The 24,854-nt window shown below is 34.5% G+C and overlaps 2 protein-coding genes across 2 annotated transcripts; one reads left to right on the top strand and one right to left on the bottom strand.

Moving 5' to 3' along the window:
- Positions 1–1,076: 1,076 nt before the first annotated feature.
- Positions 1,077–2,124, bottom strand: LOC143625011 (uncharacterized). Its single transcript, XM_077095484.1, has 2 exons — positions 2,102–2,124; positions 1,077–2,058 (listed from the first exon to the last, which is right to left on the bottom strand). The coding sequence occupies exons 1-2, from the start codon at positions 2,122–2,124 to the stop codon at positions 1,077–1,079; spliced, it is 1,005 nt and encodes a 334-aa protein (XP_076951599.1).
- Positions 2,125–4,108: 1,984 nt separating this feature from the next.
- Positions 4,109–23,706, top strand: LOC143625163 (myosin-7-like). Its single transcript, XM_077095595.1, has 43 exons — positions 4,109–4,198; positions 4,290–4,435; positions 5,482–5,638; positions 5,874–5,932; positions 6,015–6,174; positions 6,333–6,482; positions 7,076–7,212; positions 7,294–7,440; positions 8,307–8,408; positions 8,625–8,682; positions 8,768–8,869; positions 10,328–10,365; positions 10,553–10,679; positions 10,916–11,086; positions 11,935–12,066; positions 12,598–12,707; positions 12,778–12,835; positions 12,938–13,115; positions 13,894–14,099; positions 14,446–14,565; positions 14,715–14,813; positions 15,014–15,088; positions 15,211–15,285; positions 15,530–15,604; positions 16,131–16,205; positions 16,303–16,377; positions 16,491–16,565; positions 17,588–17,662; positions 17,751–17,933; positions 17,999–18,138; positions 18,225–18,279; positions 18,356–18,427; positions 18,504–18,674; positions 18,751–18,885; positions 19,565–19,729; positions 19,828–19,926; positions 20,007–20,077; positions 20,148–20,247; positions 21,483–21,539; positions 21,616–21,672; positions 21,734–21,814; positions 21,894–21,976; positions 23,203–23,706. Exons 1-43 carry the CDS (start codon positions 4,121–4,123, stop codon positions 23,315–23,317), a joined length of 4,644 nt encoding a protein of 1,547 aa, XP_076951710.1. The 5' UTR covers positions 4,109–4,120; the 3' UTR covers positions 23,318–23,706.
- Positions 23,707–24,854: the final 1,148 nt, after the last annotated feature.

Here is a 24,854-nt window from a genome sequence, read left to right as displayed (position 1 = left end):
AGGGGCTGCGACGGGCGTTGGCGATGGCGACGGTGTTGCATGGTGGAGGGAGGGTCTGCGACGGGCGGTGGCGGGTGACCTGGCTACTGCGTTGGTTGGCGGCAGGTGATGGGTGGTAGTGTTAATTAGTGCGGCGACGGTTTCGGTCTGTTGGTAGAGGCTGGGTTATTTATGGTATTCACCCAAATTGCTATGAAATCCTTCAAAGCAATGGTGGAATATGAATTCCATCAAGTGTGTGATTTAGTTTGAATTAATTCCAATTCCAAATCCTTTTGTTGTCCAACCAAACATATTAAGGAATAAAATTTAAATTTCAATTCCATTGAAATTCCTTGAATTCTCTCAAACCAAACGGGGTCTAAGAAGCAAACACTTGGTTTGAGCTTGCAAGTAATATAATTCTTGAGTGGTTTATTGTTTTTAATCCTTTACAACTCCTCATTTGTATGTAAAGTTAGCTAACTCTTCTAAGATCAAAATAGCGAGGTTCAATGACCATACGAGTTGAGTTCATATGAACTTGAGCTTGTCTAGAAAAAAGTATGGGCATGGCTGGTTCTTGTAAACATGGTCAACTCAAGCTCGCAACTTATTCTTGTAAACGTGGCCAAATCAACCTCGCAACTTATTCTTGTAAACATGGCCAAATCAACCTCGCAACTTGTATGCAATTATGTCTTGTTGAGCTTGTCCTTTAAAGCTTGATGATTTTGTATGCTTATGATAATGCAATCTTAAATCATATGGTAATGATAATAACAATATCAGATTATACAAGTTTTAGATAATACATTATGAAACTAACTAAAAAGCTAAGCAAGAAAAGGGAGGAATCGAGGATGAATTTGGGCATGGCTATTGCTCATTTAACAAGAGGCCGGTACTTACGCAAAGCCACAAAGGGTTATTTTTCATGAGAAGCCTACGGAATAAGTAGGAGGTCACGTGTATTAGGCAAGAATACATTTTTTTTTTTAAAAAGCCAAATATATTAAAGAAAAATCAAAGAGTAACCACTTACAAGAGGCAAGTGGCCCGAAAAAAGGAAAAACGGAAAAGCTAAACAACAGAGATTATAAAGGAAAATTAATGAAATTAAACTGGCACCATTTCTCCCAGTCGAGACTAATCCTTATGCTCCGTTGTTTGACCCATAAGAAAGACGCCGATTTGATTTCAAACACCATCTTGGACATTGACAAGGGTGCGTTATAGAAGACTACACCATTCCTCGACAACCAAATCATCCAGCATGTCGTCGCCAAAATAGACTGAACCGCCCAACACTTCTCTTTGCATCTAATGATTTTGCTCGGATAATCCATAATCTCTTCTATCGACTCAAAATCAACCCTCTGAGGTAGCTTCACCCAGTCGAAAATAATAGCCCAAATGCTTTTTATGCCTTTACAATGCATAAATAAATGTTGCGTAGTCTCTGGTTCCGTATCACAAACCGCACAACCCAATTCTCCCACATTAATACCCCTAGTGTTTAAAGCACATTTGGTTGCAATGCGATCCAGCAACAATCGCCAGATGAAACAATTTATATTAATGGGTAACCATTTGAGCCAAGAGTTAGATTTTTGTACCTGTTGACCTGAATTGTCCAGTTCCCACCGAAGCGATTTAACCGAGTAAGTCGAACACTTTCCATTCAATTCCTTCCATAACCAGCAATCTGGATTTGAAGAAACCATCACCGATGAAATAAGACGAACATAGTTTTGTAGATCAAATTGTAGCTCGGGCTTCCTATTCCATCGCCATTTCCAATTCATTACATTCGCGACGTACTCATAACTTTCTGCAAGTAAGACATCCTTCTGTTTTTCTAATGCGAACAAACCTGGAAATAACTCTTTTTGCGGATGTTCGCTAACCCATTTATCAAGCCAAAAAAGGGTTTTGTCACCTCTACCCACCTGAATTTGTAACATTTCCATCATCCTACTATTTCCTTCATAACCATCTTTATCCGCTTGACAAATTTGTTTCCATGAACCACCAAGTGATCTCTTAACCGGTATCGCCTCCCATTTGTGAGACCCTCTATGAATAGACGAGATCACTTTTATCCATAAAGAGCTATTACCTGATTTGAACCGAGACAATCATTTTGCAAGTAAAGATGTGTTCATAGCTTTTAGGCTACCGACCCCTAAGCCCCCCCTTTCTTTATCTCTTATAGTTTTGCTCCAAGCCACCCAACTTATCTTTTCTTTTTCTTCCGTACAATTACACAATGTAATAACCAACATAAATAATACTTACATCCGTACAATTACACAATGTAATAACCAACATAAATAATACTTACATCCGTACAATTACACAATGTAATAACCAACATAAATAATTAGGCAACATGCATTTATTATAACACAACATTATCCATCGTTATTAACGTCTTTATAAAATTAAAAATATACAACAATATTATACTTAAGTTGAAATTAATAAAATTACAGATTTTTTGGTATATTTAAAAAATTAATGAAGTTGAAATTAATAAAATTCTAGATTTTGGATATATTTAAAAAATTAATGAAGTATTTACCATTCGCATTTTAAAAAGTTGACACAACTATGTTAAACCTAAAAAAAGTCAACGATTTCTTGCCAAAAACGAATTTCGTGTTTGATCATGGTTTCATCTAGCAAGACCGTTTAATCTTAGGGACGTCGGTTCACATAGAGTTTTGAAAGAAACCGGATTCAAAGAAACTATATAATATAATTTAAATAAATTGAAATTAGTTTCAATGATAAAATATAAAATGTGTGGTTGGTACATTTGTAAAAAAGATTGCGATGTTAAGCAAAGGAAATTATAAAATTACTTTTAGTTTATACGAAAACTAGTTTGAAAACGTCAACTCAATTTGGATTTGATCAAGTTTTTAACGAGTAAATTGTGACACAAATGAAATGAAAAGGATCATAGCTAGAAAATAACTAATCTCGCATTATCTGGACATACAACATATCATACAGACCATATTATCGGATAGAAGTCAAGAACTGATCAATGATCATACGAGCCATATGATCGTCATGTATGACAGAGGCAAAAACCATACATGTCTATGAGAGCTAAACGATAAAGTCATACGACCTGTATAACCTTTTTTTCATCGTATCATACACCCCGTATGACCTTTTTATCATATCATACATCCCGTATAGCTCACAAACACATAAGCTACTGGCATGTCAAAACACGAAGTCATACAACTCGTATAATCATTTTTTGCTTTGTCATTCTGTTTTAAAAACATATAAAAGATAATAAATATTATTTTAAAATTATTTAATTAATTAACAGTAGATATTATTTGGAGGGAGAATGTATAAAAGAGCAGGAAAATCGAAAAACAAAAGGAGGAAGCCGTGGTTTCCGTTATCGTTGAACGACCCACAAAGCTCGCACATGAGATCACAAAACACAAGCAATCCGATCAAATTAGGGTTTCCGGTCACCGAAGACGCTAAATCACGACGGAGACGTCGCCAGAGGTTTTTCATTTCACCGTCATTACAACTCTCTGCAGCAGCGTTTCCCCCATTCAATTAACCAATCAACCATGTCACAACATTCATTGCGCCTCCATTATTATTCATTAATAATAATAAACACAATTTAATCAGCATTCGTTTATCGTAATACCAGATCTCCACATTGTAATTAACATTTAACACGATCGGTGACATTTTCCCCAAATGGTGAGTCCAATTTTAACCTAATTTCACGTATTGCAAATTTTGTTACGATCATTATATTGTTACATGTATAATTTTATAATAATGATTAATTAATTAACACTTGTAATGAATGCTGCAGTCTACTGCATCTAATATTATAGTTGGAACTAAAGTCTGGGTGGAGGATAATGAGATATGTTGGATAGATGGTGAGGTGTTAGAAATTAATGACAAGGAATTAAAAGTACAATGCTCATCCGGCAAAGAAGTACGTTTTCGTTTATTAGTTTATAGTTTTTGAATTAGGAAAACAGTTACTGATGCAATTGTTAATTTTCTATAGATTGTAGTTGTTTTGTCGAATGTGTATCCAAAAGATCCTGATTTCCCGGAAGGTGGAGTGGATGATATGACAAAGTTGGCTTATTTGCATGAGCCCGGGGTTCTACGAAACTTAAAATGTCGCTTTGACGTGGATGAAATTTACGTGAGTACCTATTTGTTTAGCTTATGATTGAATATAATAGATGCTGAATTTTATAATTAATACTAAATTTGGTCACATACTGGTTTTGCAGACTTACACAGGAAATATTTTGATTGCGGTGAACCCTTTTAAACGAATACCAAATTTATATGACAAAAGTGTGATGGAAAAATATAGAGGGATGGCTCTTGGTGAATTGACTCCACATCCTTATGCGATTGCTGATATGGCATACAGGCATTTTTCTTTTCCTTTTGCTTTCTCCTTGTGTCAATTTGTTAATGAATGGTAACAAAATAGGCCTGTAAACAAATCGAACTTTCAGTGAGCCATGTGACGGGAAGTTTGTTTATGCTTGTTCATTTAATAAACAAACAGACATGAACATGGATGTTGATCATTTATTATACGAACATGAGCACATATCTTGTTTGTTCATTTACGTTCGGTTATGTCCGTTCATTTATATCTGTTCATCTGTATTTTTTCATTTAAGTACTGGTTCAAACATATTTATAACTAGTATTGATTTAAATAAAGTTGAATTTCGTATTTGATAAACCTTTATTTGGATACCTTTGGTTACTTTTGAACTATTGGATGTCATGGTCGTGGTATTTTAGGCTTTAACTTGGGAATACACTTATTTTTGGTAGGTGTTTGTTTATGTTTGTGAACCTTTGTTTAGAATATTAAAAATCAAACATAAACGAACATGTTCATTTTCTAAATGAATGAACATGAACTAGAAAATCCGTTCGTGTTCGTTTGTTTGTTCGATTAAAGCTAAACGAACGGACATGAACAAGGTCCGTTCGTTTCAGCCGTGCTCGGCCGTTTCTTTTTCTTCCTCCCTGTGCCAATGGCCCAATTTATTAATGAATGGTTGTGTAACGTGTCAAAACGGGCCTAACTGAGTTGGGTTGCACGTTTTGCCAGACCGCTCCGCTCGTGCTTCTCCTTGCCATTAGTTTGACAGCTTAAACTAGACCCCACTTTTGATTAGATAGGTTTCGGTCTTAATCCCATTTTTTATGTATAATTTGTGTGCTCTATATGATTAAAATAATGTTTTTTTTATATTAGAATCTAACTTTTGAATAAAGGGATTTAGTAGGTTGTACACATTAAAGATATACCATAAGCTGCTTTTGAACTATTTGAACTGTTAGGAGTAACCTGTAACCTGAATGGACCCCTTTTGTAGATCATAAGTATATGGCTCTCTAATTATTAAGTTTCAAAATATTATTATATACATATAAGGACCTTTTAAAATGCAGGCAGATGATTAATGAAGGAATAAGCCAGTCAATTCTGGTGAGTGGAGAAAGTGGTGCAGGTAAGACCGAAAGCACAAAAAATCTTATGCAATATCTTGCTTATATGGGAGGCCGGAGCGGATCTGATGAAAGGAGTGTGGAGCAGCAAGTTCTAGAAGTATGCTATATTTATTTAAAATATTAAGCATGCTGTCACTTAAAGGTGACAGTTTTGAGTTTTGACCCATATAGTTATGAATGAGTAATTCGGGTAATTGGGTTATGTTTTGTCTGTAAAGGTCAAATGGGTAAGATTTGAAGATTTAGCTTAAAAGAACATGGTTCAAATAGGTCAATGGTCACCCAAAGTGTATTTTAGTGCATAACAATAAAAAGTATAATTTTTTTGGCAGTCTAATCCGGTTTTAGAAGCATTTGGTAACGCCAAGACAGTCAGGAACAACAATTCAAGGTTTACAACCGCTTTTTGTATTGAAAGTTTCAAATCCTGAGTGTGTTTTAGGTTATTTAACTAAAAATTTCTGTTATTGCAGTCGATTTGGTAAGTTTGTTGAGCTCCAATTCAATGAATTTGGAAAGATATCGGGAGCTGCTATAAGAACTTATTTGCTGGAAAGATCACGGGTTTGTCAAGTTTCTGACCCTGAGAGAAGTTATCATTGCTTTTACATGCTCTGTGCTGCACCACCTGAGGTAATAATCAGTTATCTGTAAAATTAAATTCTGAATATTTTTGCGTGTATACATTCTGTTTGGACTTTTGGTAGTATGTCAATTATCTTGTAACTGGATTATGCTTTCTTGAGCTCATGCCTTTTGATTTCTACTACCTTCACTGGTGCATTTTTCAGGTGTCTGGAAAGTATAAACTGGGGGACCCACGAACGTTTCATTATCTTAACCAATCAAATTGTTATCAACTCACAGGAGTAGATGAGTCTAAAGAGTACCTTGCAACACAACATGCCATGGGTGTTGTTGGGATCAGTTCTGATGAGCAGGTTATCAAAACATGTGATATTTTGTCATATTGTGTAAACATGTGTAATCTAAAATGTTTTTTAGGCTTGTAAACGAACCGAATGAACACATTCGGTGCATGTTCGTGTTAACTTTAACCGAACAAACGATCGAGCACGAACAATTAAACGAATGAGATTTTCTTGTTCATGTTTGTTTGATAAGAAATCGAGCGTGTTCATGTTCATTTATTAATAGTATAAACAAACGGTTCACGAACGTAAACGAACCCAAACGAACAAACATAGTTGAACTTAGAGGAGCAAGCATAACCGAGTGAACACAATTAAAAGTAAACATGAACGTCAATCTGTTGGGCAAGAAAAGTCAAAATAACAAAAAAATCTAAACCAACATAAATGAACGTGAACGAACGAGCATAAAAAGGTCACGAACATATGAATGAAGGAGACTTGCGTTCATGCTTGTTCGTTTAAATAAATGAACAAATAGTATTGTTTATGCTCGCTTGTTTATGAAATAAACCAACATAAACGAACTTCCAACCGAGCTGTTTATGAATAGTTCACTGAACTTTTGGTTCATTAACAGGCCTAGTTTTTTACTTTTACAGGAAGCTATATTCCGTGTTGTTGCTGCAATTCTCCATTTAGGGAATATTGAGTTCACTAGAGGGAGTGAACCAGACTCATCTCAACCTAAAGATGATAAATCTCGTTTTCATCTGAAAACCGCAGCTGAGCTTTTCATGTAGTTCGTCTTTATAAGTTTTATTTCCAATTTTTTCTATTCGAGAAAGCGTTTCTTATAATGTAGACATGTTCTGTTTAGGTGTGATGAGATGGCTCTACAAGAATCTTTCTGCCAGAGAGTGATGGTAACTCGTGGTGAGAGCATTAAGAAATCTCTTGATCCAAATTCTGCAGCTATCAGTAGAGATGCTATGGCCAAAATTGTTTATACAAGATTGTTTGATTGGTAAGTTTTATCTTACTGAAAGATTGACTGTATGCTGAGGTGGCGATTTTGACCTGTTTACTAATGAATGGGTTTATTTGGCTTGTGTTTTCATTTCAAACAAGTCAAATGGGTTGAACAAACAAGTTGAAAGTCCTCTAAAAGGCTATATTTAATGTATACAACCTCCTAATATTAGGCTTATAAACGTACCGAACGCAAACATAGCATGTTTGTGTTTGTTCGATTAACTTTAACTGAACAAATGATCGAACACGAGCAATTGGATGAACATGGTTTTTTTGTTCGTGTTCGTTCGTTAAGAAAACGAACATGTTCGTGTTTGTTCGTGAGCAATATAAATGAATGGTTTTGATGAAAATAACTGAACATAGATTAACGAACATAAGTCGGATAAAACTAGTTAAAAGTAATGTGAAGCAAAATGTGTTGGGCCTAAGAATTATTTAGACTATACTAAGTTGTAACGGGCCAAAACATGTAAATGAATATATTAATGAATGTAAAACGAATGAACTTAAATATATGTAAACTAACAAACACAATTAAACCTAACCGGAAGAACATAAACGAATTTAAATGAACAAATGAGACATGTGTTCATGTTCAAACTTTCCACCAAACGGTTCACTAAGCGTTCGGTTCGTTTATAGGCTACCTAATATTATTTTTGTAAAGTAAGAGAATGGACAAGAAAAGTTGTGGGTCAACCCAACCAGACCCGTTTTGTTCATTTTTAGAATGGCATGCTTTGCCCCGTTATCCAACCCGTTTGGCCTGCCTATCTTGCCACATCACCATACTTTATTACCCCCCCCCCCTTTTTTTTTGGGTTTATAGCTCAAGATCTTTATTGCCTCATCCAGGATTGTGACCAGGATTAATAATTCTATTGGTCAAGATGCAAGTTCAAAATTCTTGATTGGGGTTCTGGATATTTATGGATTTGAGAGTTTCAAGACGAACAGGTGCTTAACTGGTATGCTTTTGGTTCATCATTTAAAAAAAGGTTAATGATTCCATTAATACATAACTCTAAGTTTGATTTTTGGCTCATTATGACTTGCCTAAAGTAAGTTATGGAAACAAATTTTAGTGTGAAACTATGTTGTTTGCTTGACAGATTTATAAGTTGCTGATTTTTTTTAATTAGTTTAACATAAAAGTTAATTGGCTGTATGCAGTTTTGAGCAGTTTTGCATCAATCTGACTAATGAAAAACTCCAACAACATTTTAATCAGGTTTGTTTATCTAAGCATGCTTTTAAATGTTTAAAACATGTATAGTAGGTTAATCTGGGTGCTGGTAAAATGTGTTTTTTCGCAGCATGTCTTCAAAATGGAGCAAGAAGAATATTCCAAGGAGGAAATCAATTGGAGTTATATCGAGTTTGTGGATAATCAAGACATTCTAGATCTCATTGAAAAGGTCCGTGCTCATTTTTTCAATGTAATTTAATGCATTAAACTGTCTAAACCAGTTTATTATAAGTTATTGTTTACTATTGAAATATGAAAAAAATTTTAACTTTTCTTTATAAAAAGTGTAATTTTTTGGACAAACAGGGCTGTCTAGAAAGCTTGAAGTGTGCTTGAGAAAAGCTTGACTCGAAAAAAGCTCGCTGGCAAGCAAGTTGAGCTCTAGCCAGGGTTGGTTCGGCTCGTGGCTAGCTCGATAATTGGCTCGTTTAAACAAAACCCCAATTTTTATTATATATGCAACAATACTAGTAATAATAATAATAATAACATATAAAATATTACCAAACAAAAAACAAAAATAGCACATAGGTTGCGTTTGGTATGCAAGAATGACAGGGGGAATGGAATGATTCATTGCGTGGGAATGAGAAAAGTGGTGTTTGGTTGTTCAAGGGAATGGAATCATCCATTACACATGGAATCCCATTCCATCAAAACCATTCCTTCCCACCCCCCTTCTTTTTTTTCATTCCATTCCTCCTTCACCCTACTTTCTCAACACCACCACCACCTAACAACAACCACCACAACTACTATCAGCACCACCACTACCTCCGTCGCCACCGCCGCTGCCAACAACGTCGTCGTAACCATCGCAACCATTGTCACCGCTGCTGCCTGACCATCACCGCCACCACCAATGTCGTTGCCTAACCACCACCACCACCATACCATACTATCATTGCCATCACTACCAATTCTACCACCACCACCATACCATACTATCATTGCCATCACTACCAATTCTACCACCGCCACCCCTGCCGCCTGACCACCACCACCACCATTTTCGTTGCCGGAGCTACCACCATCGCCATTGTAGTTTTTTTTTTTTTTTGTAAAAAGTATTTTGAGCTAGAAGTGTTTTTATTATTTCTATTTCATTCTTACAATTTTTTTTATACCAAACAACATAAAGTAATAATTCATTTTATTCCAATATGTTAACCAAACAAGATAAAGGAATGTAATGATCCATTTCATTCCATAGTCCATTCCATTCCTTCTCTCATTCCATTCCCCCTTCATTCCATTACCTCCAACCAAACATACCCATAGTATTTTGAATCTGCATTTTGATCTTTAAAAGGTAAAAAAGAAAAATTCAAAATAATAAATGTAAACAAAAAAATATATATTTTTTTGTCCTTTATATATCAATACATGTAAACAAAAATTAAAAATATTTTAACGAGCTGGCTCGAGCTAATTTACGAGCCGAACTCAAGCTCGACTTTTCAGCTTGTTAAAATAAACGAGCGGAGCTAAATCGGCTCATTTAAGTTTGATGTCTAGCCTGATTTCAACCTGGCTCGGTTCGTTTACTGTCGTAACCCAATCCACCAGCTCTACCAGTTTGTATAATATTCTTCTGTTGATCTAATCTAGCTTTTGATTGCTTCAGAAACCAGGGGGAATCCTTGCTCTTTTGGATGAAGCTTGGTATGCATGCATTTTGTTTAAATAAGAGATGTTTTTATGTAGTTAATACTTATTGATGCTACTTAGTGGTTCAATGTGTTATGACATGCTTTGTTAAGTACTGAGCCACCTTCTATGATGAACTTTAATAGCCAAAACGTTGTGTTTAAAATTACAAAACTGACCTTGTCATGTCTATTCCATGCAGCATGTTTCCAAGATCCACTCATAATACCTTTGCTGAAAAGCTTTACCAGACGTTTAAAGATCATAAACGTTTTAGCAAACCGAAGCTATCAAATACAGACTTCACCATTTGCCATTATGCTGGTGATGTATGTATATTCATTTCCTTTTATTGCATAATAATAACTAACATAAATACATATTGTTATTAATGGGTGTTGGTTGTTCACTTTGAAAGTGATTATCTGCGATTTTGAATGAACAAAATTAGATATAAGATAATCAGCTTCAAAATGCAAATCCAATCAACCGTTAATGCATTTGTATGTAGACAAAGTGCAAGATATTTGATATTTTTATATTTATTTGAAGTACTTTGTTTTAGGTCACCTATCAATGTGACTTCTTCTTGGATAAAAACAAGGACTATGTTGTTGCTGAGCATCAGGCTCTCATGAATGCTTCTAAGTGTTCTTTTGTATCAAGCTTATTCCCGCCTCTTGCACAAGATTCATCAAAAGCTTCAAAATTCATATCAATCGGTTCCCAATTTAAGGTCATATAACTTTTCTACATCTATCAGTCCACCATTATTCTTGCATTCTATATATGGTTGATTTGGGGTGTGTTCTATCCCAATTGGGTTGCAGAAAAAAACTTAGCTATGAGTCAAATGGGTTGCCTTGAAAGTTGACCAAAGTATATTTTTATTGCTTACAAGTTACAACCTCCTAAGTCATTTTGTTCAAAGATTTATATTATTATTGTAATAATGTTTATTTTGTGTTAAAAAGGTTTATAGTAATAGATGAAAAGCGTTGCAGGTCAACCCTGACAAGACCATTTCAATCCGTTTCAGAAAGTGACTATTTTTCAACCTAAACTTGTTTTTACCCATTACTCACTCGCCTGCCAGATAAGGGTGTGCGTGGGACGGTTTGGGTCAGTTTTGGTCCAAAACCGTAATCACAACCGAAAGTTAACCAAAGAACTAGAACCAATCGGTTATGGTTAAGTCGATGATGGCTAATGGCTTTAGAAGTTGAACTGGAATTGGTCGTGCGATGTTTGGGCTTGACCAAAATAACCCAAAACAATGCTTTACTAAATACCCCGCAATGTAATTGGGGTTGAAATTTTTTAAGGAATCCTTATAATATCCCGGCCATGCAATGGTTTTACTAAATCTTCAGTTATGGATTGGTTAAAGGTAGTGGTTTGGGCCGGTTAACCGTGCTTTACTAATTTGTGGGTCGGTTTGGTTTTTAAAAAAAGTCAACCAACCCATCAGTTTTTGGTTAGGTTTGGTTATATCGGCTCGGTTATATAGGTTCGTTTACTTCGGTTTTATGCACACTCCTAATTATATAGTCTAGCTCATCTTGGAATGTTTCGTCTTAACAGCAACAATTACAAGCATTGCTTGAGACACTGAGTCACACAGAGCCACATTATGTTCGTTGTGTCAAACCAAATAATCTTTTAAAGCCTGAAATTTTTGAGAATCCGAATATATTACAACAACTTCGATGCGGCGTAAGTTTAGCATTTCTAGGGTTTTCATGTATCCAATTTTATATACTTGTTCTTGCATATTGAGGCCCCAAGTAGGCAACCGAACAAACGAACGAACATGTACTTTTAAACGAAAGGCTTTTCTTGTTCATGTTCATTTGTTAATATTTTAAGCGAATGGTTCACAAACATAAACGAACACCTACCCATATTCCCAAGTTAAAAGCTAAAATATCGAGATCATTACATCCAGTAGTTCAAAGGTAAACAAAGATATTCAAATAAAAGTTTTTCAAAGACGAAATGCAAATTGATTTTAAATTAATATCAGTAACAAATTTATTTGAACCAATATTTAAACGAACATAAATGAATGGATAGTTGGATACAATCAAACGGGCATAATCGAACGTAAAAGAACAAACAAGACATGTGTTTCATTCACAATGAACAAAAAGTTGTGTAATGAATGAACATAAACCAACTTCCAACCGAACATTCATTGAGCATTCGATTTGTTTAGAGGCCTAACCACAAGTCATGTTATTTCAGGGAGTTATGGAGGCAATTAGGATCAGTTGTGCGGGTTTCCCTACTCGTAAACCGTTCCATGAATTTGTAGAACGTTTCAAGATTCTTTCACCTAATGTTGTATCATATAGGTAGTACCATCGACTTTAATGTACTTAAACATAATTTTAATAACAAATACTTATCTGCATTTAACTGTAGTGATGAAATAGAGGCTTCAAAGGTATTATTACAGAAGGCGGACCTTGAAGGGTATCAGGTACTTGAAAGATTTTCTTTTTAAGTTGCAGTTTCAAGTGCTAAGTTTTATATGGTGTGAATATTCTTACAGGTGCAACGTTTCTGATTAAAACTCTTGCAGATTGGTAAAACGAAAGTGTTTTTAAGAGCGGGACAAATGGCAGAAATTGATGCTCGTAGAGCCGAGGTTTTAGGAAGATCCGTTATCAAAATCCAGAAAAGGTTTCGTGGGTATTCTATGTGCAAGAAGTTTATCTTGCTACGATCTTCAGCTGTACTTATACAAACTATATGTAGAGGTATACACAACTATTACCTTTCTAGCAGTACAGTTTCTGGTTAAAATTGTTCCAAATGAGTCGGATTGACCCGCACACATTCTTTCCAGTTTTTAAAAGAATTACTTATGATTTTGAAAACACTGTTATATCTAATTTTTGAATAGAATGAATTTGGAGGTTGTGTGTAGGCTGGTAAACGAACCAAACGAACACGAACGGAGAATGTGCTTGTTAGTTCGTTTAACTTTAACTGAACAAACGATCGAACACGGGCATTTAAACGAACGAGGGGTTTTTTGTTCATGCTCATTCGTTAAAAAAATCAACTGTTCGTGTTCGTTTATGCTTTAACAATGTAAAGGAACTGGCATAGTGAGCTAAAACTAGTTAAAAGTAATGTGAAGAGCAAAGTTTTGGGCCTAAAAGGTTATTAAAACTAGACTAAGTTGTGCTGGCCAAATTTAAACTAATGAACATTAATGAACGCAAATGAACAAATTTAAATGAACAAATGTTCATGAACATAAATGAGCGAACAGAAGGTGTTTTCATGTTCATTCGTTCAACTAAATGAACAAATATGTTTGCTCATGTTCGTTCATTTATTAAATAAACGAACTTCCCGCCAAGCGGTTCACAAGTGTTCATTGAACGTTCAGTTCATTCACAAGCCTAGTTGTATGCATTAAAAGCAAACAATCTTTTAGCTAATGTTTTTTATTCAATTCATTTGAGATAAAACACAACCCAAACTGGCCATTTAATAAGTGAACGGATCAACTGTAACATTTTATAGGGGAAGTTGCACGTCTTTGTTATGAGCGTCGAAGGAAACAAAGGGCATGTTTGAGGATTCAGAAAAACGCACGCATGCATCGTGAGAGAACTCGTTACAAATACATGAGTTCTTCAGTTATTTTTATTCAAAATGGAATGCGTGGAATGGCTGCACGCAATGCATATAATCATAAAAGGAAAACAAAAGCAGCAATTGGTATCCAGGTATAATCTTTGACTTAACATTTTCTCCACAAAATCATACTTACTATATTTATAACTGAATTGCTATGCACAAAACTGTCCATAATACCAAATTTCATATTTACCATTTTCAGTTTTTGTATAAAGGTGTTGGTATTTTTGTTAATTATGGGGAAAAGAATTAACAGGCCAGCCTGACCCATATGACCCCCTTTCAAAATTGCCCATTTGGACATGAATCTGTTTTGACTCGTTACCCAACACATCCATTTTGCCACGTCTAATTTTAATCATCTAGTATAAAAGCCTGGTCATAGGCTCTCTTTTTTCTTTCTTAAATTTATATTTCTCCATAATGAACTTGCAGAGTCGATGTCGGCGACATTTGGCACTGCGTCGTTATTTTAAAACGAGGAAAGTAGCAGTTTACGCGCAGTCTATTTTAAGGAAAGACTTGGCACACGTAGAATTAAGAAGGCTTAAAAAGGTGACTCGAGATTTAATGACATCTTTCTCTTTCAAATTATTTTTAGTTACACCAAATTCTACATATTCTTAAATTTCTAATACATTGATGTGGAAGTTGGTTTCAACACTCTTTTTTTTTTTTGCATGCATAAATATGTATTGTTGTAGATTGCAAGTGACACTAGTGCTCTCCAAGATGCCAAATCTAAATTGGAACAAGAAGCCAAAGAACTGGCCATGCGATTGCAGGAGGAGGAACGCAATAGGGTAAGTATACTTTCAACCAAATCGAAACAAAAACCGACGGTTTGGTTTATGTTTTGGTTTGAGCTCAAAGCCAACTGCACACCCGTAATGGGCATGTGGTTGGGTAACTGGTCACAATGGGTTCAGTTCAAACCCGTAGACTTTATGGTATGAGTCAGGTTGACCCGAAACAATATTTGTTGACCTTTTTGTTTCTGTAGGCTGAGATGGAGGAAGCTAAAAAGAAGGAAACTCTGAAGCTAGAGTCTGCTGTAAAGGAGATGGAAGCTCAAATGGTGCTTAATAACCTTCCAACAATATGTTCTGCTTCTTGATTCACACACAAAACACTTAAAAATATATATTACAAATTTTGGTTTTAATTTATTTTTCTTTTGTTTATTTTTGATTGTTTTAGGCTGATATGGCGGAAGCTAAAAATAAGGAAAATGCAGAACTGCAGTCTGCTATAAAAGAGATGGAAGTTAAATTGGTGATCTATTATGTTCCAAGAACTTTTATTTCTTGTCACATAAAAAGGATTTTTAGTTTTGACTTTTTTTCTTTTTGTTTGCTTTTGATTGTTTGAAATGCTTTCAATTGATGCTCATACATTTCTAACAAGTTGTTCTGCTTCTTGTTTCATGAAACATTAAAAAGAAGATTACAAAATTTTGTTTTAATTTATTTTTCTTTTTTTTATATTTGATTGTTTGATCTTCTTTGAATCTTTTTAGGCTGATATGGAGGAAACCAAAAGTAAGGAAAATGCACAACTACAGTCTGCTATCAAAGAGATGGAAGTTCAGTTGGTACACAAAAAGGAATTAGTTTTGACATTATTTTTTTTCTCTTTGTTTGCTTTTGATTGTTTGAAATGCTTTCAATTGATGCTCATACATTTCTAACAAGTTGTTCTTCTTCTTGTTTCATGAAACATTAAAAAGATTACAAAATTTTGTTTTAATTTATTGTTCTTTTTTTAATATTTGATTGTTTGATCTTCTTTGAATCTTTTTAGGCTGATATGGAGGAAACCAAAAGTAAGGAAAATGCACAACTACAGTCTGCTATCAAAGAGATGGAAGTTCAGTTGGTACACAAAAAGGAATTAGTTTTGACATGATTTTTTTTCTTTTGTTTGCTTATGATTGTTTAAAATGCTTTCAAAATTTGTAGGCTGAGATAGAGGAAGCTAAAAATAAGGAAAGTGAAAAACTGCAGTCTGCTATCAAAGAGATGGAAGCTCAGTTGGTACACAAAAGGAATTATAGTTTTGACATGATTTTTTTCCTTTTGTTTGTTTATGATTGTTTAAAATGCTTTCAAAATTTGTAGGCTGAGATAGAGGAAGCTAAAAATAAGGAAAGTGAAAAACTGCGGTCTGCTATAAAAGAGATGGAAGTTCAATTGGTACTCGTGTTGTGACACACAAAGGATGCAATTATGAGATCACCAACAAAAACTTGTTTTTTTTTAACTTTTTTTTTGTGTGCATCCAAATTTCTAGGCCGGCATGGTGGAAGCTACAAATGAGGAAAAGGCTAAATTGCAGTCTACTATAAAGGAAAAGGAAGCTGAATTGGTGATCTGTTCCTTTTAATAACTTGTTCTATTTCTTAATGCACAAAAACATAAAGTCAATTACAACTGTTTTATTTTGTTTGTAGTAGTTTGATTTGGTTTTGATTTTTGTAGACTGTTATGGAGGAAGCTAAGAAAAAGGAAACTGCAGAGCTGCAATCTGCTATACACGAGATGGAAGTTAAATTGGTACTTCATAATACTTTTGATATGTAAAGCAAGAAATAAGATATCCTAGACTTAGGCTTGTAAACAAACTGAGCATTCAGGGAATCGCTTGGTGGGAAGTTCGCTTTTGTTCGGTTACTTAATAAACAAAGGAACGTAAACAAAGTTTTTTGTTCATTTAGTTAAACGAGCGGACATGAACACGTGTCTTGTTCGTTATTAGACAGAATATGTTTAGTCATAAGGGATCGAATATGTAGAGTCAAGGGATATGGATGGTCTGTAGGTTTCAGTTGTAATCCCTTTATATATCCCTATATTCATCTTGTACATAGACATTCAAATACAATATACAATTACCAACTTTTACTTGGTATCAGAGCCTAGTCTCTCTGCCGCCACCGCCGACACAACAGTCCGGCTCATCTTGTTTTCTGACACAGCCAAACAATGGCTCTCCTTGCTGCGTTTACCACAACTGAAACCTACAGACCATCCATATCCCTTGACTCTACATATTCAGATCCCTTATGACTAAACATATTATGTCTAATATTCGTTCATATATGTTGGTGAGTGTTCATTTATGCTAGTTTACGCTCGTTCGTTTATGTTCGTTAATATATTCATTTAAATGTTTTAGGCCATTACCATATAGTTTCATTTTAATAACTTTTTAAGTCCAACACACTGTTGTTGACATCTACTATTAATTGGTTTAGCTCACTTACGTCATTCGTCTATGTTCAGTTACAGTTATGCCCGTGAACTGCTAATTTATGCAATTAACAAACGGACATAAACAAACATGAACATGTTCATTTTCTTAACGAACGGACACGAAAAAGAAAACCCCATTCGCTTAATTCTTCATGCTCGGGTGTCTGTTCAGTTAAAATTAAACGAACGGACGGACACAAACTTACTCCGTTCATATTCGTTCGATTCCTTTACAAGCCTACCTAGAATGCAAAACTTTAGGTTTACTAAATTTTTACATTTATTTTTTGTTTTTGATTTGTTGAAGTGCTAAATTTTTGTAGGCTGAGATGGAAGAAATTAAAAATAAGGAAACCACAGAACTGCAGTCTGCTATAAAAGAGACGGAAATTCAATTGGTACTTCATAATATTTTTGATACAAAAAACATAAAAAAATAATATTATTTTTTCTGTTTTAATTTGTTGAATTGCTAAAATTTTGTAGGCCGAGATGGAGGAAACTAAAAATAAGGAAAATGCAAAATTACAGTCAACAATAGAAGAAGTGGAAGCTCAATTTCAAGAAACCAAAGAACTGCTTGATGCTACAAAGAAAGAAATGGAGCAAGTTCGTGTTGCTGACAATGAGAAAATAGAAACACTTACTACTGACAATGAGAAACTCAAGGTTGACTTTTAAAGTAAAATATGTCTTTTTATACAACCTTTAATAATATAATATGTTATATGCAGGCTGTGGTTAGTTCATTGGAACTGGAAACTAGTGAAACACAGAAGAAATATGAAGAGACCAGTAAGTTAAGTGAAGAGAGGTTAAAAGAAGCTATGGATGCAGAAGCAAAGATAATTGATTTGAAACTTGACATGCAAAGGTTGTATATTACATTAAAACGTTATTATTTTTCACTTTAAATCCAAGGAAATAAGTTTCTTACTTGTATGCTTTTTGGTTCTTTAGTCTTCAAGAAAGGATTGCTGACATGGAAGCAGAAGACCAGATTTTAAGGCAAAAGGTAATGTTAAAGGACCATGTCAGCTGCCACATCACTTTCTTAGATAAGCTAAAAATGACAAGTGTTTAATTTGCAGGAAGGTCAAAGTGGCAGTCCTTCAAAGAAGTTTGATAGCAACTTGACACAATCCACCATAGGAAGGGAGCGCGTACGCTTTTACATGATTTTTTTTTCACATATATTTCTTTAATTTATTTTTCATCTAATTGTATTTTTCCATATAGGAACTGGTTGATAATGTTATGAAAACTGCTACACAAGATTTAGGATTTTCTCAAGGGAAGCCGGTTGCTACATATGTTATATACAGAAGTCTTTTGCACTGCAAAGCTTTTGAACCAGATATAACTACCATTTTTGATCGGACCATCCAGATGATGGGTTCGGCTATAGAGGTCTGTGCTTATATAATTTTTTACCTTTGACATTTATATAATTAGTAATTAGATTACGTTATTACATATTTTTCAGAAAAGCGAAGAAATTAAACATATGGCTTATTGGCTCTCTGTCACATCTACATTGCTGTTTTTGATTCAAAAGACTTTAAGTCCGAGTCCTCCTAAACCTCAGCAGCCGACATCATTATTTGGAAGGATGACACAAGTACTCTTTGTTTCTAAATACAAACTCGTTTTCTAGTAAACTGGTCGGGTGTGTTGGGTAATGGTTGAAACATTTCAAGTTGAAATGGGCAGGGTGTTCGTTCGCTAAGAAAATGAACGTGTTCCTGCTCGTTTATGTTTACACACGGCCGAACTTAAACAAACATAAACGAACAATCATAATTGCACAATTGCGCATTAATGAACAACAAGGCATCTGTTCATGTTTGTTCGTTTTACTAAATGAACAAAAATGATTTTCGTGTCCGTTCGTTTATTAAATAAGCGAATTTCCCGCTGGATGATTCACCGGATGTTCAGTTCGTTTAAAGGTCTAATCATAGGTCATTTTATTGTACGAGGTGGTTTGGCTGCAAATACTTCTGTTGATTTTTTATAACTTTTATAAATAATAATGATTACAAAACAATATTATTACAATAATAATCTAAATCTTTAAATAAAATGATTAAGGGGTTTGTGTGCATCAAAACTCAACTTCAGGCAAGTTTCAACATGTTTAACCCACTTGCATGTATCGGGTGAAGATTTTCATCTTTCTTAGTGAATCATTTGTTACAGGAAATCCCGGGGGGGGGGGGGGGGGGGGGGTAATACGTCTTGAATCTCATTGTACTAAAATTGGGGGATTTATGGGATACTTTTTTTTATTTTTATAGGGATTTCGATCAGCATCAATCATTAGTATAGTGTGCCACGTGGAAGTCAAGTACCCAGCTTTGCTTTTTAAAAAACAACTTGCTACATATGTTGAAAAATTATATGGGTTTATTCGTAACAACTTAAAGAGAGATTTGTCACAACTTATAGCCTCTTGTATTCAGGTATCATATGTTTATTATAAGTTTTATTGCAATTCAAACCATCATAAGTTGTTGTTGTTGTATATGATGCTAATTTTTGCAATTTGTAAACAATTCAGGCACCAATAACATCAGATGGTAAAGTTTTTCCAGTTGAATTTTGGGATAGCATCATTGAAAGCTTCGATTGCCTGCTTGATACATTAAAAGAATGCTTTGTAGGTTATTTTTTTTTTAAATATTTATTAAGGTTACTTGTATTCTCATTCTTTTAACCATCTCAGCATAATTTTATTAGGTGCCAATAGTCATTATTCAGAAGATATTTTGTCAAGTTTTTTCATTCATTGATGTACAGCTTTTCAACAGGTAACGATTCTGTTCATGTCAAACTAGTTATCTCATTTCCTAAACTGTAAATATTTAATTGCCATGCCAGCTTTCTTCTACACAAAATGTGTTGCACATTACCAAATGGGAAGTATGTGAAAGCAGGATTGGCTAAACTAGAGCTTTGGTGTTCTAAAGTCACAACAGAGGTATTCACTTAGCTCTTTTAACTTTGACCGAAAAACAATAAAAAATGAACATCGAAACGAGCGTATTTTCTTGCTTGTGGTCGTTCGTTAAGAAAAGTGAGTGTGTTTGTGTTCATTTATATTTGTTCGTTAATAGTATAATTAAATGGTTCAGGAACGAACATAACTTAATATGGATGAACAAACATAATTGTGTGAATTAAAAGTAAACATGAACATTATTATGTTGGACCATTGACGAATACAGAATTTTTGAGTACGAGAGGCAAAATATGAGTCGGTCAAAATTGGTTTGATAAAAGACATATTAACATAAACATACAAATTAACCTAAACGAACAGAAAGTCTAACATAAACAAACCTAACATACAAAGTATTTATAAAAAAAACAAAAGTAATCATTTAAATTTTTTCTATTGCTTAAAAAAGTAACATAAAAGTTTTAAAACACCATTAAAAACTTAAAATTGCTTGGCCAAAGATTGATGGGAGGTCTCGGTAGGGTTTTTAAGTTTAGTTAATTTAGTTTTGCTGATATTAAAGACTTTTGTTTAGTTTATTATAATAAGTAGTGAAATGGGCCTATGCATGAAAAGAATTGTGCCCCAACCAAGCCCCAAATCTCTATAAAAATTGGGTTGGATCTTTAATAAAAGAACATTTTGGTTAATATATATGTATGCATTCATGGGCCTGCACAACACCTTGGATCCGCCTCTGTGTTGGACCTAAAAATTGATAAAACTAGAGTAAATTGTATATGATATTTTAAATTGATAAACTAAACAAATTGTAATGGGCTGAAACTTTTTAATGAATATGTAAACAAACAAAACATGTATTCACGTTTGTTTTTAGCTAAATAAATGAACATAAACGAACTTTATGTTGAATGTTCACGAATGTTTGTTCTGTCCGTTTACAGACAAACCTTCACTATTTTGTTTAAAGATGGCAAGATGGGTGAGTCGGTTGGGTTGGGTAGCCGGTCAAAAAGGGTCATCCTTTACAGAATGAAAACGCCTTTTTGGTCCAATTTTAAAATTTGACTACAAAAACAATATTATTAGAATACTAATCTAAATCGTTTAATAAAGCTACCAAGAAACGGTTATGCATTACGACTTTCACCCCGTTTGACTTGTTCTGCCGATTTGACCCGTACCCTTTTCTGTTAAGTGTTTTGTTGGACCCATTTGAGATTAAAAATAACCCAAACCACTCATTGAATCAGTATGCAGGCTCATCAGTGGATGAAATTAACCGTGTAAGGCAGGCAGCTGAATTTTTGGTATGTAATAAAATAAATTAAATTATTTTCTCTATTTTTCAATTCCGAGTAACAATTCTTTACCTTTTCATTTTAGGTTACAAAAGAGAAATCTAAAATCACATACGACGAGTTCACAACTAAACTATGTCCTGTAAGTCACCCGCTTTGTTTTTATATATCATGAACTGAATGTCTAACTTTAGTTGACACAGGTTCTAAGTATCCAACAACTTTTTAGACTCTGCACTTTCTATTTAAATGATAAAGATGATACACATGGTGCCGCACCCGAAGTAAGGATAATAAAAATATTATATTTGGTTATTGTTATTTGTTTACCTCTCAAACAATTAAATTATTGACTTTCTACAGGTTGTATCCAAGTTAAAAGTTCTAATGTCAGAGGACTCCAATGATCCTGATAGTGACTCCTATTTGATAGATGACACTTCTAGGTATACATTAACTATATACACCGAGGTTCATTACAGTTTACTAAATTATCGCGAGAGCAAAAAGAAAATACCCAAATCATTTAATTCTTTGATCAATGGTTCATATTTTTTAAAATTTTTATACTTACTAAATACAAATGTGTACGCTATGTACATAGAGAACCACCATACTAATGTGTTCATAAGTTTTTTTTTTTAAATTTTAACCATCATCTACACATGTGTAGACAAGTTTATATTTTTGTTAGACTTTGCCTGTCATTCCACACACACGCGCGCATACACATACACGACATCTTGGGTTTTTGGAATTATGGTAGTCTTTCACTCATGTGCTTTTTAAAACCATCACTACTAACACACGAGCACTATATATTTGTATGCGATGCTTTTTGATGCAAGTCTTGACTAGAGTTGGGGGTCTCATTTGAAGCAACCTCTTTATCCTTTTGGATAGAGGTATGGTTCGCCTACATCCCACCCTCCCCAGACCCTACCAATAGCTTTGCTATTGGTGGATTATTACTGGGTATGGTGGTGGTTGTTTACGTACACACGTGCAGGTAATCCACACATGACTTACACATGTGTAGGTTCTATATATATACGAAGTTTGTTCATATCTTTGCTTTTGTATTCCAAGAGAGATGAATACGCATTCCATTTCAACCATTTTTTTTGTGAATATTAGGGATTTGAATCATATGCGGTGATTTTCAAAAAAGTAACACATTTAGTCACTTCCCTTGGATGGGGTCATCTTTTTCTGTTAAGTTGGTGTGAATGACCAAAGAACCCTTACTATTGCACGTATATTTCTAGAGAGAGAAAGAGTAGAAAGAAATCTTTTAAATTAGGTGATGAGTCCCGTTTAAAATCTAGTTTTTTTATTTTTCTCTGTTTGGTCATTGTTAAGGGCATTTTAGTCAAAGACACCTACATCCAAGGCAAGGGATTAAATGTGTTACTTTTTTTAAAAGCACTGGATTGAAGGCGTAATTTCTGGAAATTATGTATCAAATACGTAATATAAGGGACCAACTGTGCAATTCGTTCTTTATTTAAAAAAAAATTAAGGCTGAAAAAATGAATGATTTATTTTGTTCCGTGTACTCTTGCAAAAATCTGTGTTCTACCTAGAACCCTCCCTTATATATACAATGCAATGAAATATAATTTACGTTGTTAAAAGATGTGTGAATTGTTCCAATTTTTGTTATTTGCAGCATGGCGTTCCCAGTTGACGAACTTGCTAAATCCATTAACGTGAAAGATTTTACAAACATTAAACCACCTGCTGAACTCCTTGAAAACCCCGAGTTTCAATTTTTAGTTGAGTAAGGCTTGTGGGTCTGTTTGCATTGCTTCCATTTTCAATTACTCTTGTGATCAGGTCAAGTCAACAAGTCAAGATACACACCCGACCTTACCCAAATTAAGGAACCTCAGTCCATCGTCGGTCATGCATACCCCCTCAAACCCACCAGACGTCTTGCTTTTGTACATAGCATATCTTTTCGACCTTGATCAAGACATGGGCTTTTGGCCTTTTAACAAGATCATCCCGTGTATTGGATGAAACATGATGCACTGGCTAATGGCTTTATCATTCAAACTAAGGCGGCAAAAGTTGCAGTGGATTTATTGACCAATCAAGCGATATGAAATGGTCAAACCCATCAGTCATTGTAGATTCTGACAGCTCTTCAAGAACTCGTGGATTGGAAAGCATCAAATGGATCTGTTAACCCGCAGGCAACCATTGGGACACATTCAGATCAATCTCTCCTATGCGGGAAAGGTTGGTGAAGATAAACTCCCCTTACAGAGCAAAACGTGGGCATATCTTGTACGATGAGCATAAAAAGTTATACAACTCGATTCACTGGATCTTTCTTGAGAACATGATCCTCAAGAATGCAGCCATTTGATTTTAAGCATAGTCATGTGTAGAGCAGCCTGTTATTGTTGTGCATATATATATTATACCCTCTTGTTAGTATATAGTTGCCGTTCTCCGCTATATAACACTATTCATGCACTGAAGAAGGAAATTATAAGTTTATAACTTACATAAAGTTTCAAGATTGTATGTTTTTACAAAAAATATCACAAAACATATATGGATCTGAAGTGTTATATAAAAGTTTGCGTAAATTATAAGTTTGACTATATATGATCAAGTTTAACCGTAAATTAGTATGGTTGGTTATGTTTTGGCATTGATTGACCAACTTAAATACTCTTTATAAAATAGGTGATAATTTCCCACATAGTGCCGGAATAGGGGAAGATGATTGGTGGGTTGGTGTAGTTGTTTCATTTTAAAAAAAAGTTTTTAAAAAAAATAATAATGAGGTAATTATTAGAAGAAACTCCATCCACTACATTTTTTTTGAAAAACTCCTCTATGGTGATGTGGCACCACATGGCGAAAAACGTCCCTATAGGGGCTCAATCCACTACACATGGTCTAATGGTCCGTATCCAATATTGCGAGTCATGATACCTGTTAATGGAGATTAACGAGCTTTATTAGGTTTAATGTGCTCGATTTGATAATTAGTGCTTATGCATGAAAAAGTTATAACGAGTCATATTGAGTTAAAAGAGTTATCGCGGATGCTAGGCTTTAATGTGTAAGAAACATTGGATTTAACCGATCAATAATAGTGACTTTGTTTAACCATAATTAACGTTGTTTTGATTAAAGGTTAACTTTGGGCAGGACATGTCTTAACGAGTCATATTGGGTCTTATGACTTACGAGTTATAATCAATTTTGTCAAATATTTTTCAACCACACCTATTTGGTAACTAAATAACCTCCCATGCAAGCATTTCCACAAATAAATACTAGACCAATCATATCATTAAT

Source organism: Bidens hawaiensis, unplaced genomic scaffold, assembly GCF_021521415.1.
Source record: "Bidens hawaiensis isolate Kalapana, Puna unplaced genomic scaffold, B.hawaiensis_p1.1 tig00004020_1, whole genome shotgun sequence".
In the NCBI taxonomy this organism is placed as follows: Eukaryota; Viridiplantae; Streptophyta; class Magnoliopsida; order Asterales; family Asteraceae; genus Bidens; species Bidens hawaiensis.
Note: the sequence above shows the minus strand (reverse complement) of the source record. Positions and strands in the feature narration are given on the sequence as shown.